This window comes from Lactuca sativa, chromosome 9, assembly GCF_002870075.4.
Source record: "Lactuca sativa cultivar Salinas chromosome 9, Lsat_Salinas_v11, whole genome shotgun sequence".
Classification (NCBI taxonomy): Eukaryota; Viridiplantae; Streptophyta; class Magnoliopsida; order Asterales; family Asteraceae; genus Lactuca; species Lactuca sativa.
The window spans coordinates 37,999,405-38,018,852 of NC_056631.2; the positions used below are offsets into that span (position 1 = coordinate 37,999,405).

General features: G+C 33.3%; 2 protein-coding genes across 2 annotated transcripts; both read left to right on the plus strand.

Annotated features, from left to right (window-relative positions):
• The first annotated feature begins 1,646 nt into the window (after positions 1–1,646).
• Positions 1,647–11,122, plus strand: LOC111882752 (myb family transcription factor PHL7). The gene is made up of 6 exons (XM_023879115.3): positions 1,647–2,355; positions 2,479–2,555; positions 2,739–2,778; positions 3,179–3,236; positions 9,732–9,801; positions 10,575–11,122. Exons 1-6 carry the CDS (start codon positions 2,250–2,252, stop codon positions 10,977–10,979), a joined length of 756 nt encoding a protein of 251 aa, XP_023734883.1. The 5' UTR covers positions 1,647–2,249; the 3' UTR covers positions 10,980–11,122.
• Positions 11,123–16,807: 5,685 nt separating this feature from the next.
• LOC111882729 (heat shock 70 kDa protein 1) lies at positions 16,808–18,681 on the plus strand. Its single transcript, XM_023879093.2, has 2 exons — positions 16,808–16,847; positions 17,039–18,681. The coding sequence occupies exons 1-2, from the start codon at positions 16,823–16,825 to the stop codon at positions 18,679–18,681; spliced, it is 1,668 nt and encodes a 555-aa protein (XP_023734861.2). The 5' UTR covers positions 16,808–16,822.
• The last annotated feature ends 767 nt before the right edge of the window (positions 18,682–19,448 follow it).

Here is a 19,448-nt window from a genome sequence, read left to right on the forward strand (position 1 = left end):
CACTAAGATCATAGAATGGCACAGATTGTTACCTCCAACAGCTTCCTCTGATCAAATGGAAGTGGATCCAAGCTCCTCAACCCGCTTAGCTTGTTCTACCTCCTTCCTTCTTGCTAAAACACACAAGAAATGGTGAATTAGCCTTCCTCTTGCACCACAAACGATCTCTCTGCTCTCTAGGGTTTCTCAAGGGTGAAGTGGCCGCAATTGGAGGCCATAAAGGCCTTTAAATAGGGCACAAACCCCGAGAATTAAGGTTTCAATCCACAGCGCGGACTCGTTGAGTCCACCCTTCCCGACTCGTTGAGTCCGTTCATTTATCCAGTCAGCACACGCGATCCTACTCGACGAGTCTACGCCTCGACTCGTTGAGTCCCTCTCTTTTACTCAAAAAAATAAATAATCAAACATAATACCTCGAAATTCAGATGTTACAAAACAAGAATGAAATTAAAATTAAATGATATCTATAAGATAATCCACTGAAATCTACTACTATTAAACATCTAGAAGGATTAGCTAGAATGATGATCAAATTCGTATTTTTGGAATAGTTCTTATTTACGAATAGAAAGATCATGTTTTGGATAAAACTCTTCCTGAGGTTTCTCTAACCACTACATTTCTAAACTACAAAGAACAGTTATCGTATAAACATAATGAAGTGAAATGAAATTTCATTTAGTTAGGAGTTGATTATGGGTATCAACTAACTAACATGTACTTTTAATCATTTCATTATGGTTTTGATATCAACAACTTAGAAATTTCATTAAGGAGTTGAATGAATGTGGAGACCCTTTGAGACTAACATACAATCATAGAAACTCCAACTTCAAATATTCTCATATTCATTATCATGAATAAAAGTGTCAAAAAAAAAAAAAAAAAACTCCAACTTCAAATATTCCCATACTCATTATCATGAATAAAAGTGTCAAAAAAGAAAGAAAGCATTGCCTAAGAGCATTAACATTTTTTAGCTATTTTTTAGAATGACTCTACAGCTGTTATCCATCATGGTACTTAAATTTTGGGTACTTGGGGAAGTGCCATTTTTTTAATATACCTAAGGCCAAGGGGAGTGGTAACACTCTTAGCACCTTACCACATCAGTTTTTTAAGTGCCACTTTATTTTTCTCCATTTAACATCTAAACTTAACATTTGGTAGGGAGTGGTAACACTCCTAGCACTCCATTTTTATATTTTCCTTTTTCTAATTTAATTTAACTACTATATTTTAATAAACAACATTTTTTATTTAAGATCTATATATATTTTTAAGAAAATAAACCAATACTAGCCTACATAATAATAATAAACATTGCAAACGGTATAATTATTAAGATTATTCACATACAATTCCATCTATATATTTGAAATAGATAATGAAATTATTAGAGGTGTGTTTTGTAATTTGTATCTAAGTGAAAGGGAGTAAATTAGAAAAGATATATAAAAACAATTGAAATCTTAAAGTAAATATTCTAACCCAATCAGAACCGTTCACTTCTTTCTCTTTCTTCACGCTATGAGAACGGCGACTCTGCTTTGGCGAGCCTCCTAGCGAGAGCTAGCGGGTGGTGTTCTATATCAATGGCGAGCTAAGCGAGTGGCTTTGACGACTGACACTCCGCTTAGCCTAATAGTGTTGGATTACAAACCGTGTGGTTTACACGCTTACTTCATTTTTATATAAATATTTTTTTCACAATTTGTTTTCATAACTTTAATTTTATATGTTTTTTTCAACAACCTTTATAATAACCTCATTTTTTTTTTATTTTAGTTTATACATTTTTTTTTCACAATTCGTTTTTATAATTTAATTTTTACTTCGTTTTTACATATTTGTTTTATGACAATTTGATTTACTTTATTTTTAGATGTTTTTTGATAATTCATTTAAAAAAAAAAAGCGATTGTTCATTTGTAACCAAACCAAAAATACCATTATAATCTAATTTTGCCACTCAAAATGAACACATAGTATATGCCGAAACTCATAGTATATGCCGAAACTCACGCAAACGTTATATAGATCTCCCCTCCTAGGCTCCTAATTTCTTAATTTCTATCCTTAGCACACATCGCCAGTTGACTTTTATTGTTTTCTTGGAAACATCTCGATCTTGTAGTGTATCTGTCTTCGCTTCGTCCCTTTATTAAACTATCCTGAAGTTGTCTTTTCCTTTTGTGCAATCCCCGAAACGGGTTAGCTCCAAGGGGAAACGTATTATCGAAGAGATGGGTACAAATCGTTCTGATGGTGCGGGGAAGGAACGATTGAAATGGACTCAAGAACTTCATGATCTGTTCGAAAAGGCAGTCAATCAGCTTGGAGGCCCTGATAGTAAGTATTGAGAACTCTAGCAAGTATAAATAATGTTTGCATGCGAAGGGATCTCTGTTGCTAAATGGTTTTCGGTAGAATCTTGTAGTGATATTGTTTGATCATATACTATTTAATTTGTAGGGGCAACACCAAAGGGTATACTGAAGACAATGGGAGTAACAGGACTTACAATCTACCATGTCAAAAGTCATTTACAAGTAAATTATCTCTATCTATTTTTGTTTCTCTAACTCTATCTTTCTAGCTCTCTCTACGTTCATTAATGATGCATATTTAAACAAACATTAATCCGCGTGTGAGATTATTACTTAAGAACTTTAGATTATATTACAATAAAATAAGTGAACAAAAGGTTAATACAATCTTTATTTGTCTTGCAGAAGTACAGGATGTCCAAATTCATCCCTGAATCATCCAAAGGCAAGTTTAATTGGTTAAATCACTCCAGCCATCAAACTAAACCAAACGACCAAAAGTTGATGCTACAACTGAAATGACTGGCCGTGATTATGAGAAAAAAAACATAATTATGATAGAAGAACTAGAACTGAGAACAACTCCTTTTTGAATAAAAATCAAGACAGAAAGTCAAAGAGTTCCAAAAAATGCTATGTCCCTTTTGTTATTTTTATAGAGGATTTACTTTAACAACGGAACTATGATAAAACCATCACCATTCTCTTCTATCATCTCTAAAATTAATAACCATTTTGGTTGGGAATAAACTCGATGTATACAAAAACCTACAGGATGAAATGAATGTGCATGTTCATATACACACCTCCTCGGTTACTTATATTCTATACACAATAATATGCAGGAGATAAATTTGAGGGTAGAAACATATCAGAAATTTTTCCGAACTTCAGCAAAACGTCGTGAGTTATCCTCTCTCTCTCTCTCTCTCTCTCTCTCTATATATATATATATATATATATATATATATATATATATATATATATATATATATATATATATATATATATATATATATATATATATATATATATATATATATATATATATATATATATATATATATATATATATATATGGAAATGATCAAATAAGAACACCTAAAAGATTGAAAACGCAAGAACAAGTATATTCATTTGTGGAGAAATGATAAATTTTTACGCACGATCAACATGAATATACTTTTTCTCTTCTATTGAAACTAAAGACGTAAAAACTTATCAATTCCTTCATAAATGAATACATGAAATCACAAATAAATATACTATGTTCACACGTTTTCAACCTTTTTGGTGTTCTCATTTGATCTTACTCCTATATATATATATATATATATATATATATATATATATATATATATATATATATATATATATTCTAATAAAATTATAGTTTTATTCTCATTTTGACATGTATCACCATATTAGTCCTCATAATTAATGCATATTTTATTTGTTTTTGTCATATGTTCCCTTATTATGTCTTCTAATTAATGCATGCCACTTGTCATCCTATTGACATTTTAAATTTCAAATTTCAAATTTTCCATTCTAATTATATTAAATTAATAACATTAGAATAAAAATTAAAATAAAATTAATACAAATTATAAAGTGATACAATTTTACATATTTATTTAAATCAATAATTATAATTTTATATAACTAAAAAAATCTGTTAATTAATAATCTATTTAAAATAAGTGATTAATAATTTTGAGATTTTACTCTTAAAGTTTAATTAATTTTGTAATTGTGATTCCCACAGGTTATAAACTAATATATATATATATATATATATATATATATATATATATATATATATATATATATATATATATATATATATATATATATATATATATACTAGAAAATAGACTTGTAGCGACATAACCAAATGGTCAGTCAGTCGGTCAACAGATTTATAGATGTGTATGTATTTATGTATATATGTGTATATATGCATATATTTATGTATGTGCGTATGCATAAGCGGACATACATATAGCTACATGCTTGTATGCATGAATGTACGCTCGATCGGGAGTCCTTCAAGTGACAACTTCGGTGGATCAAGATTTTATAACTTGTGTATGCTTGCCAAGTATGTTTTTTTTAACAACAAGACGATATACTAAGAGCATTAACGATATGCCAGGGTAAAATTGCAAGAGATCCAACATAGGGTCCATACACTAATTCTCCCAAACACGACTACCGCAACTTTGATTCTACATTTAATTCAAGTGAATGCATAAGCTTTAATTTCAGTAACCATAGAATTGACAAAAATCACCTTGCTATCAAACAAAACTTGATTTGTGCATCGCTAAAGAACCGACAAGTAAGCCGTCATAAGAGTTTTGAGCATATAAGAAGTCGTCTCGTTATGCCGACCAAGTGATCACTGTTAATAGTTTCTAACACAGTCTCGATGCATGTAGTTCTCCCCAATGTGCAATTCTTTCAAGAAGCCGACCAAGTGATCCCCGAACAACCAAAATCACATCCTTCCAAAGACCTCTAGGACCCACTTTAAACCTCCAGGACCATTTGAGTAAAAGGGAGGGGTTAAGGTCTAAGACTCCTAATGTCCAAACTGCCAACTCCTTCCAGCTTAGGACCTTTTTCCAAACTACCCAACTAATCCTTTTACCACCACCCCAAGGGTTGGCAGAAGGAGTGACAAAACCTCTTTTGGTTCCAATCAAAGAGGAGCCATCAAGGGACTTTCCCTTGGTACCCTTCGAAGGGCTCTTCCTCTTCTTCCCTTTACCTTGCCCGATTGCCAAGACATAGGCCGTGGTAGGAGTAGGAGTAGTAACAACCGACTTACCTTTAAGACCATTTTTCGCGGTCTTCAAAAGTCCTTGAAGCTTGCTGAGTGTAACTTCCTCCTTGTTCATGTGGTAGGTCATTCGAAATTGATCATAACAAGAAGGTAAGGAGTGCAAAATGATGTCAATTGCCAACTCCTCGGGGAAGTTCACATTCAATTTCAGCAAACGGTCCACATACCTTTGCATTTTCTGCATGTGGCCCGTGATGGGTTCACCATCCTTCATCCGGGTTGTTATCATGGAGGAGATGATGTCATACCTCTCTTGACGAGCACTTTGATAGTAGCGGTCCATCAACTCCTGGTGCATCTCAAAAGGGTAATAGTCCTCATAGGACTTTTGGAGCTCAACTATCATTGTGGCCAACATGATACATGTCACTTTGGTGGAATCTCTCTCATGAGTCCGATATTCAGCGATCTCCTCAGGAGTAGTAGACGACTCATCAAGTTCCTTAAGCTTCTTGTCGAGGACATATTCCTTTTCCTCGTAACGAGTGACCATCCTGATGTTCTGAATCCAATCCATAAAGTTGGAGCCATTGAAGATGACTCTCCCACAAAGGTTCATAAGAGAGAAGGAGCCGGTAGGGTTTGAGCCAGAAGCAACATTGTTGGAAGACATCTGAAAAGAAAGAAGGACAAGTTTAGATTAGATATAAAGATAGTCCTTAATAAGACACCCAAATATAATATCAAGGCTAGGACCCAACACAATATTTTATATCTTAGAAGAGGGATGCCGTAATCCAGGCTATAAAATATTTGAAGGTAGGTGAAAGACGATTCACCAATTTCCACCATGAAAAACAAAATGTATTAATAGTTTTTAATTGGTGTTGAAACTCCTAGATTTTTTTAGATTCATTGAACTTTTCAATGGCATGTTTCAATCTCGAGTGTGCCCTTCAAGTTTTGTGACTGGGATGCCGAGGATCACAAAACAAGGTGTGAAGTAACCATGCAAATTACTTGGTACTCTTAATGTTTATCACCTAACCGATGTGCCGGTTAACCACACACGCTCCACCGATCTATGATAAACCTTAAGCCACCCTTTGCCTACCTTGTTAAGTCCAGTTTAATGTGCTGGTTAACTACACACGCTCCACTAACGACTTAAGCAAAATGCAAAGTGTAATTTCATGGGTTAGCACGTTATTCACATTTTCCTAAAGTAACTAAGATTGGGAATTTATAAAAACATTTAGTTATTTTACATCCATCATACTTTTAATGAGGATTAAAGTCATTGTCCTACTCGTTCGGCTAACGACTATCCACCAGTCAAGGAAGCGGTGGGTGAGAGTGGACACCCATTAAGCTGCCATTTTATAGGCAACAACTTTATACCCCCCTTATAGACCGACTTCGTGAATGCGGCCTAGTAATGGTAAAACGACTTGTCCATATATATATATATATATATATATATATATATATATATTATTAACTTATAATATTATAAAGTATAAAGGTTGAATTTTAACTTTTAAAATTCTAGGGGTTGGAACTAAAGTTTTCTAAAAGAAATGTGAGACTTTACATGTTCCAAAACTCGAGGGCAAGTTTTGTAACTTTCAGAACTTTTCAACTTCATAACTTATGAGTTAATGATTTATTAAAATGAAGACTCTTCATTTTCATGTAACCTATGTGTTTATTAATGAGCTTTAAAAGAGTGACTTTTGGTAATCCATAACTTGAGGACAAATTATGAATTCCATTAAAACACATCAAGATCAAGAATGAAACTAACAAACTATTTGCAAATAATTCCTATGATCTTCTAAACTCATATGTTTATGAACATTCATATCAACAATTTCAATAATCATAAATAAACCATACAAAACTTGAAATTTTGATAATAGCAATTGTAAATGGATTAGTATAACCATTACACCATCTAAAACAAGTGTTATAAGACCAAAACAATTTAGGGTAATGTTTCTAGTCCATTTACAACAACAAAACTCGAAAATCTGCATTTAGGGCCTCCTACTCGTCGAGTGAAAGAGCCTACTCGACGAGTAGGATGAATTAACACATGGACTCGGCGAGTTCACTCAGCAGAATGCAAAAATCTTGAGTTTTTCAACAATTTAGCATTCTGACACTTCTATGGTGTACATGCAACCCTAGAAACCTTGGATCTATGTTTTTCTCTAAGATACATGCAAATAATAATTTTTCAAGGTTTACTTCCTAACTAGCATGTTATGGGGTACTTGAATCATAAAACACTAGTAGAATTACATACCTTTTAGTAGTGGTTGATTGCTTGGAGTTTGAGAGCCTAGCACCAATAATGTGGATGCATCAAATGGAAATCACAAATCACCACAAACGTTGGAAACTTGAGAAAATAGTAACACACTTTTAGAAATCGGCCACACCTTAGTTCTTACACACACTAGTGTCATTTCAAGTGCCAAGGACCCCTTTATATAGTGTGGTGGATTAGGGTTACATTCATGTAAACCCTAATACCCATGACCTTTCATTTCCATGAGATCCATGAGTTAAAGCTCCATGGACTATCTATGGACTTTCCATGCAAGCCCAACCCATTCTAATTAAGCAATAGCCCACACTATATAAATACAAGAGCCCACATTTAATTAGTCACCTTTTTTATCACCAAATTAATTCTAGATCAATACTAATTAAATAATATGATTTCATATATATATATATATATATATATATATATATATTAGAACTTATAATATATTAATAAATCATAAACATACTATTCTCAAAAGATTATCCATAAATAGTTCGGGTGAAGTGCAACCTAAATGGATCATGCCGGGTTGGGTCAAGTACATCTCAAATATAGTTATGGACTTAGACACCTTATCCAACAGGAACATGCTCATGATCAAACATACACAAAGAGAAAAAGGAAAAGAAGAAAGCAGAAGGGAAACTTTTTTGTTCTTATTCCCTTAAAGAAAACATACATACAAGTCTATATAATGGAAGATAAAAGCTAGTTGTTGAACCATGAAAACAAAAGAATAAACTAAACCATGAAAACAAAAGAATAAACAATTCTTAAATAGTACTTTCTAGCTACCTATCTACTAAGCTAAAAAGTAGGAAACAAAGTTGGAAATATCACTCTACGTGCTCTGGAAAGTTGGAATTTGGCACCTATTTAGGCCTTATTCTTTTGCCTAGTCATATTAATCAAAAGATAAAACATGCACACTTACCCATTTATTTCCCAAAGAAGTGGTCGCCATTCTTGACTAAAGTCAGAATTAAACCCGACATCCTTCTAATCAGTTAAGTCCATAATTGAATATACCTACTTTATCCATATCATGATTCTCCTATCCCTGGAGCAACATGGTGGATCAATAACTTCCCCTAAATCCTTTCCACTTTATAAAATGTCTCCAAATTCCACCCCTTTGACGGCATGTCGATTATTGAAAAAGATGCTACCCTACTATTGAAAGAAAGTCCAGTTTCACATCAATACAATTTACCAAACTCATAGAGGTTTCACCCTAGAAAAAAAATGCCTTCACCATCACTTTCTCCTCGAATTCAGGATGCTCTGTAAGCCCTCCATTATATCTTAGCTCCATATACTTTAGTCCTTTTGCCATGACAAAAGAGTAAATATTATTAAGCATGAAATAGTTCCTTATTTCCTTAATCAACAATTTCTCCATGGATTTTTTTATATAATTAGATTTATTAAGGATGATGCATGGGAGATCATCATCAACCTCTACTTCATTATTTTTCATTCCCTGAAGTTTTTCATCCCCCTATTTGACACTCATGTCTGAAAATAGCCTCACCATAAGATATGTTAACCTTCCTTCTATTATTAGCTCTAGCCATCGTACTATGTAATATTAAGTGTGCAACTTCATCCTTATTTGACATATTCCCTTTCCGTGAATTATAAGCATTCACCTTTCTCATCCTCTTTAAGGTTAACCTAAAGGTGAAAGTGTCACATCTAAATGTTGTTCAGTTGACTTTCAAGCCTCCCAACATGTGCAACATCGAGAAATCTAACAAAACAAAACTTTTTCCTACATGGTTTCTCTTGTAGCGTTAAAGGCATCTTCAATTTTACCATGATTCTTGAACAATCTTTATAATTATTCCCTAACTTAGTCTTTAGGAAGTTCGTAAATATAAATTTCGAGACTTTTCCACCAACTGAATCTGATACCTCTCTTCATGGCTTCGTTCTTGACAGTACACCCCAACTAATGCCTTCCATTCTTCTTTAATTCATTAGCACATGTAAATTACCCTTTTCAATTGGAAGTTACTTTTGTTTGTTACATATTTAATATCAGTTATTGATATTATTATTATTATTATTATTATTATTATTATTATTATTATTATTATATTTGTTGACTATGAGAAATAGGATTACAAAAATAGTTCATGCATGTGCATTTATCGTACTGTCGTTAAGGGATGATATGCCTTGGGAAATTGATCAGCATGAAAAAAATACAAATACAAATTTACAAACTTCTATTTATCTAACAAGCATATTCTTCATGTTTTAGGGGTCTCCAGCTAAACGAAGCATTAGAAATGCAAATAGAAGTCCAAAGACGCTTGGACGATCAACTTGAGGTAACTTTGTTAGAGGTTTTACATTCAAATCCCTTGTTGCCATTCATTTAGAGAAATATTGTAGGATTACAAACCCTTTTAGGGGTCCTTGGTACTAGGTTGCTAATAACTTTTTCATGATTTGTATCAATCTAACAATTTTGATATCCAATGGATTTGAAATATATGACAAGAAATTCTATTATAGATTATGAAAGTTTGTTGAGAAAGACGGTCCTAAAGAATATGAGAGTGTGTGATTACACATAGCTAAAAAAAGCCACCTTGTGCTAGGAAAATTGGTTGTAACTTATTGGCTAGACCTTTTTAAGCTAAACCACTAGTCTTTAAGCCCTTATAGTTACACATTTCCCCCAAAATTCACCAATTTGTTTTCATGTATATAAAAATATATTTCAAGAAACTATGTGCTAACTTGTTGTTCAATAAATATTCTTGTTGTTAAAAAATATATATTTCAAGAAACTAGAAATTTAGTGTAGTTTAGTTTATTAGAATTTTGATTTTCACATTAGTGACTCGAGTTCATCCAAACAATGTCTTATTCTTTTCAAAAATTTATTTAAATTCCCTATGATTCGTTTATATATCGATCTATTTTTTATATGTGAATTTCAGTTATTTCTTTTTTTTCTAAAATATAAACTAAAACTGAATGTTCTTGTAAATTTTGATAATTTTAGGTGTTCATTTTTGTTTTTGGCGAAGATCCCTAATATGTTTGGAATACCCTGTAAGTAATATTTCATTGTTCTTTTGTTTTTTGTGTATAGGTTCAAAAGAGTCTGAAGGTGAAAATTGAAGCACAATCAAGATTTTTAGAGAGAATTGCACAAGAATACAAAACAAGGCAAACCATTTCCAAATATAGAAAACCAATATCAATTATATCTCTTCCTTCCCTTTGTGACGAGTCTGAATCCATCATCAAGGATTTTGATTCTGATTCTGAAGTTGGCACATGCCATATGATTAGGTCTAGCCCAGAATCTCCACCTATAAAGAGGGCTAGGGTTGTGTTTATCGATGATGATGTAATGTATCCAGAGATATTTGACCTAAACTCCAATAATTACACTCAAAACGTACCCCAACTTCCAAAAGGCAACACATTTCCATGGAATATAGCCTTTTGCCACTCGCCTCTAATTCCATCTTCACATAGTTCTTTTCATTGAAACTTATGTGCATGTTGGATCGTACTATACTGGAAATAAAATATATATGTTCATCTTGGGACCTAAGAATTGCTTGACTTAGCCATCATGATGAGAAGTCATGCTTATGTACATGATACATTATCTATAATAATATGTGTTGGTGTTTTGTAATATTTGGAGATCATGCTTTTTTATTTATTTTTATGTTGGTTTGTTTTATATTATGATATGCTCAATTTTTGGGTAAGGATATGTGATAAGTAAGAATACTCACAACTTAGTTACATTTTATCTATAATTATAACTATTATGTACCTATACTACATCTCACACACAAATTGCTAATGCATAGAGTATTATATGGTGTATGTATATTTATGTGCACTTTGGGCCTATAATGTTTATCCCTTTATCCATCTTGTATTTTGTATATATTGATTCTTAATAGAAGATATATTTCATGAGGCTATTATCGTTCGATATGGTATTAGAGTGATCCTCCTAAATCCTAGCTTCCCTTTCCTTAAATGTACCTTTCTTTACCTTTGTTGACCTCCTATTCAGCTTTCAATGACCATTGATGAGCCTTCCCCCTCATTTCTTATCTAATACCTTACAACATCATTGATATCAAAGAATTCATCTATTGACCGTCTCAACTACAACGCTTGGAGAAAAATTTTATGTTAGGTATCGTAGTATATATGTGCTGTGTTTGAGTCATAATGTAAAATATTTTGTAATCTTAATACTTTAAGTCTTCAATATATAGTTTCGAAAGTATTTTAAGTTTCAAATTTTATGTACCTAGGTTTCGTACTGAATATGGTTAATTATCTTACATGTTGTCACTACCTAGATGCTATTTTCTTATTAGATGTTTTGGTAACCGACTCCTTGGGTTGTTAACATATATAAAAGGATGTTAGTTAGAAATTAGGGTATGTATTTTGCGAGTTCTTACGCTTAAAAGTTGTAATCAAATTCTTATACTCCAATCAAATCAGAATCTTATTTACACTCTTGTGCAATCTTTACTTTGTTTCAAATATGATTTCATGTCTTTAGAATCCATTCGATCCTACAACTTGTATCAGAGCAAGAAAATCTTTGAGTTGAGTTCAAATCTTTAGATATTTTTGTGTTTGTCGAGTTTGTCATTTATTGTTTTTGATTTTCTAGATCTATTCCGCAATTGCAATCTGTTTGCATTTTAATTTGGAATTTATTACTTAGGAACTCATTTTGATTTGAACTTTTGTTTTCACTAATCGATTTTATTCATTGTTCAATCTTTCATTGAAATCTTGTCAAAAGAAGATTCTCATGTTGTTTCATTTTACTTGTCAAGTAGCATTGGTTTAAACACCTAAATTTGAATTCTCTTTCCAGATGATTATGATGTATGGGTGTTGCATTTTGAAGATTGCATAACCGGAATTGAGAAGCACGATTCTTACATTTGGAAATCAATAACAGTCGATCCACACGAGTTCAAGAAGATGAAGGAACATGTTTATACTCTTGCTGATTATGAACAACTTCGTGAGAAGTATACTTATATGGCTACTGAAGAGAAGGATAAGCTTGAGAATGATTTGAGCGCAAAGAGAGATATTCGCTTTGCACTAGCACCAAATACGTTCAGACTTATGAGCTCATGCAAAACTACGAATGAGATTTGGATATGTTTGAAGGAGTTATAATCGAGAGACGATGATCAACGTCACTTAGTCCAAACTTCATTTATTTTGGAGTTTGGATCATTTAAACAGAAGGATGGAGAGAGTATAGATCAGGTCTATGAAAGATATAATGATTTGTTGAGCAGGATAATGAAATACTAGTTGGAAAATTCTGTGATTGAGAAGAAGGCTGCAATCCTACAAAGACTTCGTCCTGAATGGAAAATAATGGTGTCAATTGTGAAGGCTCATGAATAGTTAAAACACGCAAGTTGTTGATATTCCAAAGTCTCATGAAGATTATGTACAAAGCTCTTAATCCCTTCAACCATGCAACCAAAACTTCCAGAAGGTCTTATCTACTTCAAAATACCATAAAAATCGTGGCTTTTTAGACATGCATGGTCAATGCATGTCTCAAACACAAGCTAGGTCTAAAACGGTGCAAAATGGTGCCAAGGTCTCATGAAAAAGCTCAAGGTTCTATAAAACTTCATATCCATGACCTCTAACCACAAAAGAACCATGGGGATCCATAAAGATGGCAACTTTATGGAACCATAACACTCCTATTAACCAAAACATGAAGAAAACCCCAGGGAAACCTAAATCTAAGCAATTAGAATCATAAAGTAAGGAACTCTGGATACTCACAAGGGTCTAGAATATAAGAAAAGACGATGGTGAAGCTTGCAAGTTGAGATGGTGCACCAAATTCTCTTCCTTTTCTTCTTCTTTGCCAGGAAACACCCAAAATGGAGCTCAATATCAACTATGGCGGATTAGGGTTTCAAAGGGGAGTATTAGGAGGTGATGGAGGCTGAGGGTGGGCTAACCCTAATGCTCACTTCCTTTAAATATGGCAAAAATCCCCTAAATTAGGGTTTGGCTCGCAACAAGTCTCACGTCGTGACCCATAAGTGGTCACGTCGTGAGTCCCAAAAACATGCGCATTGCTTCCATCGTGGTCACATCGTGACACATAAGTGCTTACGTCGTGACACATAAGTGCTCACGTCGTGACCAGGGTTTAAAACTCCAAGTAATTAAATCAAAGATTCAGAAAAGTGTCTACCTGGAACTAGGTAATACACTGATTTTGTTTTAAATAAAGAAAAACTAAAAAGAAGCTTGATTCTTGAAGATTCTCTTGCTTTTGAAAATGTTGTTGAAAAAAAAGGAGTTGAGAATTTTTTTGAAAAGGCGGTTGTTTTTTCAAAAGTCTAATGTACTCCTAATCAAGTTTTTGTTATGAAACAACTGGACAAAACTAACATTATTGACTTGACCCATATCATGAGAACTGATAATGCTAATTCTTGTGATAATTTTGACAAATCAAAAAAATTTGCTTGTTCTAGTTCATGCTCAAAATCTCATTTGCAAAATTCAAATTCTAACAATATATTCATCAAGGTTTTCTAATTAGAAGAATTATTCACAAAAATTTAAGAAAACCAAAGCTCAATTTTGTCCTAACTCTTACTACAACAAGAGTGCAAAATCAAAGAAACTTGTTGTGAAACAAGAAGTTGTTCTAAAGAAAATTGTTTCAAAACCTCAATTTTTTTCAAAGAACGCTTTTTTCACAGCAAAAAATTGTTCAAAAAGAAAGTTGTTTCAAAACAAAAGTTTGTTCCAAAAATGGATAAGTCAAAACAAAAGGAAGATGAAAATGATTATCTAAAAGAGTTGATTCCAAAATCATAATCTTTCATTCATGAAAAGAGTACATTTGTGAAAATAATCTTTGTGATAAAAAGACTAATGTTTTCAAAATGGTAAAGAGTGTGAATAACGCTTCAATTATGAAAATGTTTTGGATTGATAATACCAAGATTTTTCTAGTTATTGACTCTAAATCGCAAATCTCACAAGGGGCCAAGAAGGTTTGGGTTCCTAAATTGGTATAATTTTGTAGGTGACATGTGACAAAGAGTATGATTATGAATGATAATAAATATTGTCAATTAACCTAATTTCATTAAACAATCTTGAAAATAAATATGCAATTAAACATCAAACAACTACCACACAACTTGTGTCAATTAAGTCTAAACATAACGAATTTATCGTTTTCCCAAGTCAACTAAACCAACAAAAACAAATTACTCCATATGAGTTAATTCAACAAAAATAAACCCAATAAAATCAATACTTGACATAAGTTGTTCGAATGATAAGAGTAATTCTAAGGGAAATATCTAGAAAAATACTAATACTTTGGTCAAATTTAAGCAAAAGCCTCAAATTTTATTTTGTTAACAAAAAAATTTTGATTACCCGATAAAAAGTTAATATCAACATTTTTTTACTGGCAAACTATTTTTTATCCGATTACATCCAGAAAAGTCTCATTATTTGACACAATTTATGAAAAAGTCTCAATTTTTTTTATATTTCAACTCCTTTACCCTTTCATTAAAAATTTGGAAATTTCTTGGTTGAAATGATAAATATGAACAAACGTCATAAAGCTCCATACAACTAAGAATTAAAGTCCTTTGTAACCAGTTATTTGCCACAAAAGAATGACGTTAGCATTATTTTGAACTCATCATCTTCTATATAATTAATTTCCCATAAAAATTTATGTTACAAATATTATAACATATTCAAATTATGTGTTGAACGCCTTAGTACAGTCTATCTAAAAGTAAGTTACAGGAAAACCAGTGATAACAAACCAATCAATATAATAGTAGGTTAGATGAAACTATACATATTCTAAAAAAAAATATAAGTTTTACATGAACGGAACAATTGGTTTTCCTATTCTTCTAGTGAAGAATATGAGTTTTAATTATAAGAAAAAGTTGGAAAGTCCATACAACTACAACATAAGTGGTATTTCAGTCTTTCATTATTTTATTGTTGCCCAATGTGGGTCTGCAAATAATATTTTTATCCATATTTAGTCTTATTGGTTTCACCGGTAAATATAGAGTTGACTATTATATCTGCAATAATTTACCGGTAAATATAAATTTTTATGAGTTAACCATCTTATGTGCAAATTAGACCAAACGACAAGGCATTACAAGAAAAGAGAGCATTAGAGCGACACCAGAACTCTAAGACTTTTGTCGACGCTATGGTGGTGTCGCTAATAATTGTAGTAAACCACGAACTAGTGAAAATTCAAGAATCAAGATCATCCCCTCCATTGATTACCTATCTAAATCCAACATCTACGTCTCACTTAGTGGCATCGATAATCACCACTAATACCCTAATTACCGAAAATCGCCGCTAATACCCCAAAAATGACCGCTAACATTTTCCCTCAATTTACCACGTTGCCTCTAGTTGTCATTTGTCACCTAGGAGAAATTTTGTAATTTACTCTCTAGATTATATATTTAGCTGTAGGGATTTGCTTACCTTTCGACTTTCGTTAATTTGAGAACATTTGTTGTTGTTGCTGTTTTTTTTTTTAATTAAATTAGATGATATCTTTTAATTAAAATTATATTAGGTTGCCATATTTATATCTAAGAGCGTGTTCGGCATAGAGTGTTTGAGAGCTTCTAGCTTCTAGCGTTTGACAAAATGCTCTATTTTTGACAAAAAGTCACGTTTGACACTACAAGCTTCTAGCGTTTAGTTTAAACAAAACGTTCCAAATTCAAATGCTACTTCATGTAGCATTTAGCAAAACGCTATAAGCTACAAGCTACCCGCTACAAATTATCTGCCACTAGCTAATTTTGCGGAACACGTGGTAACAAAAATAATGAAATTTCTTATTATTAAAGAGTTTCAAATGGACATGCTTGTAAATTAATTGGATTTACTTGTAAATTTAAAGTTACCAGAACTCCGGATAAGTCGTTAAATATCTTTATTCCAAAGATTTAGAAGATTTGACTGAAATAATTTTATATATTCACGTAGGAAATTGAAACGACAAAGGTCGATTATAAAGACTTAACTTCTGGCATTCAATCAGCCCTTCCAGATTTCAGTTGCTCTCTTTATACGAGTTGAACTCCGAGCGATATGACGGTGACAGTCGGAATCGATCTCGGAACAACGTACTCATGTGTTGCTGTTTGGAGACACAACCGTGTAGAAATTATTCCCAATGAACAAGGAAACAGAACTACACCTTCTTGTGTTGCGTTCACCGACTCCGAAAGGTTTATCGGTGATGCCGCGAAGAATCAGATAGCAATGAATCCGGTCAATACCATATTTGGTGAGTCCATAATGAACATGTGATACAGTTTCTGTATTTTTCTTAGCCTGTTCTTCTCTGATTCATTTTCTTCTCATTGTGATTCTTTGTAAAATTATAGAGTATACACCATTCTTTTTATTCGTTACCTTTTTATGCATTCCATATAAGTTTTACCAAGTTTTTAATCGCGCATCTCTTTATTTTTTCAGATGCTAAGCGTTTTATTGGAAGGAGATTCAGTGATGACATGGTTCAGGCTGACAAGAGTTTGTATCCTTTCAAGATCACTGGAGGACTCAATGACAAGCCTGTGATTTTAGTTACATACAAAGGCGAAGAGAAAAAATTCTCAGCTGAAGAAATTTCATCAATGGTTCTCTCCAAGATGAAGGAGACATCTGAAGCTTATCTTGGCGTCACTGTTAAAAATGCAGTGATAACAGTCCCAGCTTATTTTAACGATTGCCAGCGACAAGCAACCAAAGATGCTGGAACTGTAGCTGGCCTGAAAATTTTGCGAATGATCAATGAGCCTACAGCAGCTGCAATTGCATATGGTTTAGAGAACAAAGCTGGTATAACCGATGAGACAAATGCTCTTATCTTTGATTTGGGTGGTGGAACATTTGATGTCGCTCTTGTAAACATTGGTGAAGGTATTTTTGAGGTTAAAGCTACTGCTGGGGATAGCCGTTTAGGTGGTGAAGATTTTGATAATGCAATGGTTACCCATTTTGTTGGAGAGTTCAAGAGGAAACACAAGAAGGATATAAGTCAGAACCCTAGGGCTTTAGGGAGATTGAGGGTTGCATGTGAGAGAGCAAAGAGGATTCTCTCTTCGGCCACTCAAACTTCAGTCGATATTGATTGCTTGTATGAGGGTGAAGATTTTTCAAGCTTAATAACTCGAGCAAAATTTGAAGAGATAAATATGGATTTTTTCAAGAAGTGCATGACAACTGTTGAAGCATGTTTGAGCGATGCAAACATGGATAAAAACAGTGTAAATGAAGTGGTTCTTGTGGGTGGCTCCACTAGGATCCCCAAGATACAAGAAATGTTGCAGGAATTCTTTAATGGAATAGAGCTATGCAAGAGCATCAATGCAGATGAAGCTATTGCATATGGTGCAGCAATTCTTGGAGCTAAGTTAAGTGGTGATGGTGATGAAATGGTGCGAGATTTGCAGCTGGTGGATGTAACTTCTCTCTCACTTGGCATTCAAACAGTTGGTGAAATCGTGACTGTTTTGATCCCGAGGAACACTCCAATGCCTACGAAGGTGGAAAAGACTTTTTCTACCACATCTGATAACCAAACTTGTGTTTTAGTCCAGGTATATCAGGGTGAGAGGGCAAAGTCTAAAGACAACTGTTTGTTGGGTGAGTTTGAGCTTTCTGGCATACCAATGGCTCCTAGGTGTGTACCACGTATCAATGTTTGCTTTGACATTGATGACAATGGTATACTGAGTGTGTCGGCTGAAGAAACAGCAAGTGGTCAGAGCAACAAGATTGCAATCATCAATGATGATGGGAAATTGTCAAAGGAGGAGATTGAAAAGATGGTGAAAGATGCTGAGAGATTCCGAGCTGAAGACCAAGAGCATAGGAAGAAGGTAGATGCATATAATGCTTTGGAGAGATATGCTTACTGTATGAAAAATAAAATCAGGGATTCATCAGTTGTTTCTAGGATGCGGCGTGAAGACTTGAAGAAAATGGAGGCTGCAATTGAGCAGGCCATATTATGGCTTGATGCAAATGAGGATGGTGAGGTCGCTGTGCTTATGGAGAAGAAAAAAGCATTGGAAAGAGTATGCGATCCCTTCATAGTTGAGTTATATGAGTAGTAGTGTTGTGATAAAGGATGCTACTGCCTTATTTAAGATCTATGTTTTGATGAGTATGAAGGTTTATATATTTACTTGCATTTGGTAACATAGTCTGGTACATTTTGAAATTAATGTTCATGTTAATTGGTTTTTGGTCACGTGATTTTAATTTGTCTCATAGTATATTTTAATTAAGTTCTGTATGTAGATGGATTCTTGTTCTATCACTGGTGATGCATCTCTTGGTGTCATATCCTGAACACTCAATTCAATATTTGTTAATGGATGCTTCTCAAAGTATTTGGTATATTAAGAACTTTTCATACACATCCTACAATATGACTTCCCTTTGTCTCGAAGAACATAGAAGTATGTTGATGTGGTTATTAGCGATATTTGGTTTTTAAGTTGCATATTTTTAAAATCAGTAAGTTAGTTGTTATTAATTATTGGCAATAGTAGAAACTGCATTGTCTATAGTAAAATTCATTGTGAAATGACACATTTTGGGTTTGAAAATAAAAATGCATACATGCAACTTTGTTCCAACTCACATTAGACTCGACGGAGCGCCAGGGGAAGGGGACCCTTTACCGCTGATCGGAACACCATACCGGGAGTGCGGGAACGCCGGTGTGGGGAGGGCTTCCTGTAGTCTCTCTTGCTATTATTTACCAATTTTTTTGTCCCTTTTGAACTGTTGAAAAACGATAAAATAAAAAATTAAAACTTTTTTCAATCCAACCGTTGAAAAACGGTAAAAGAATTAATTAATTAATCTTTTT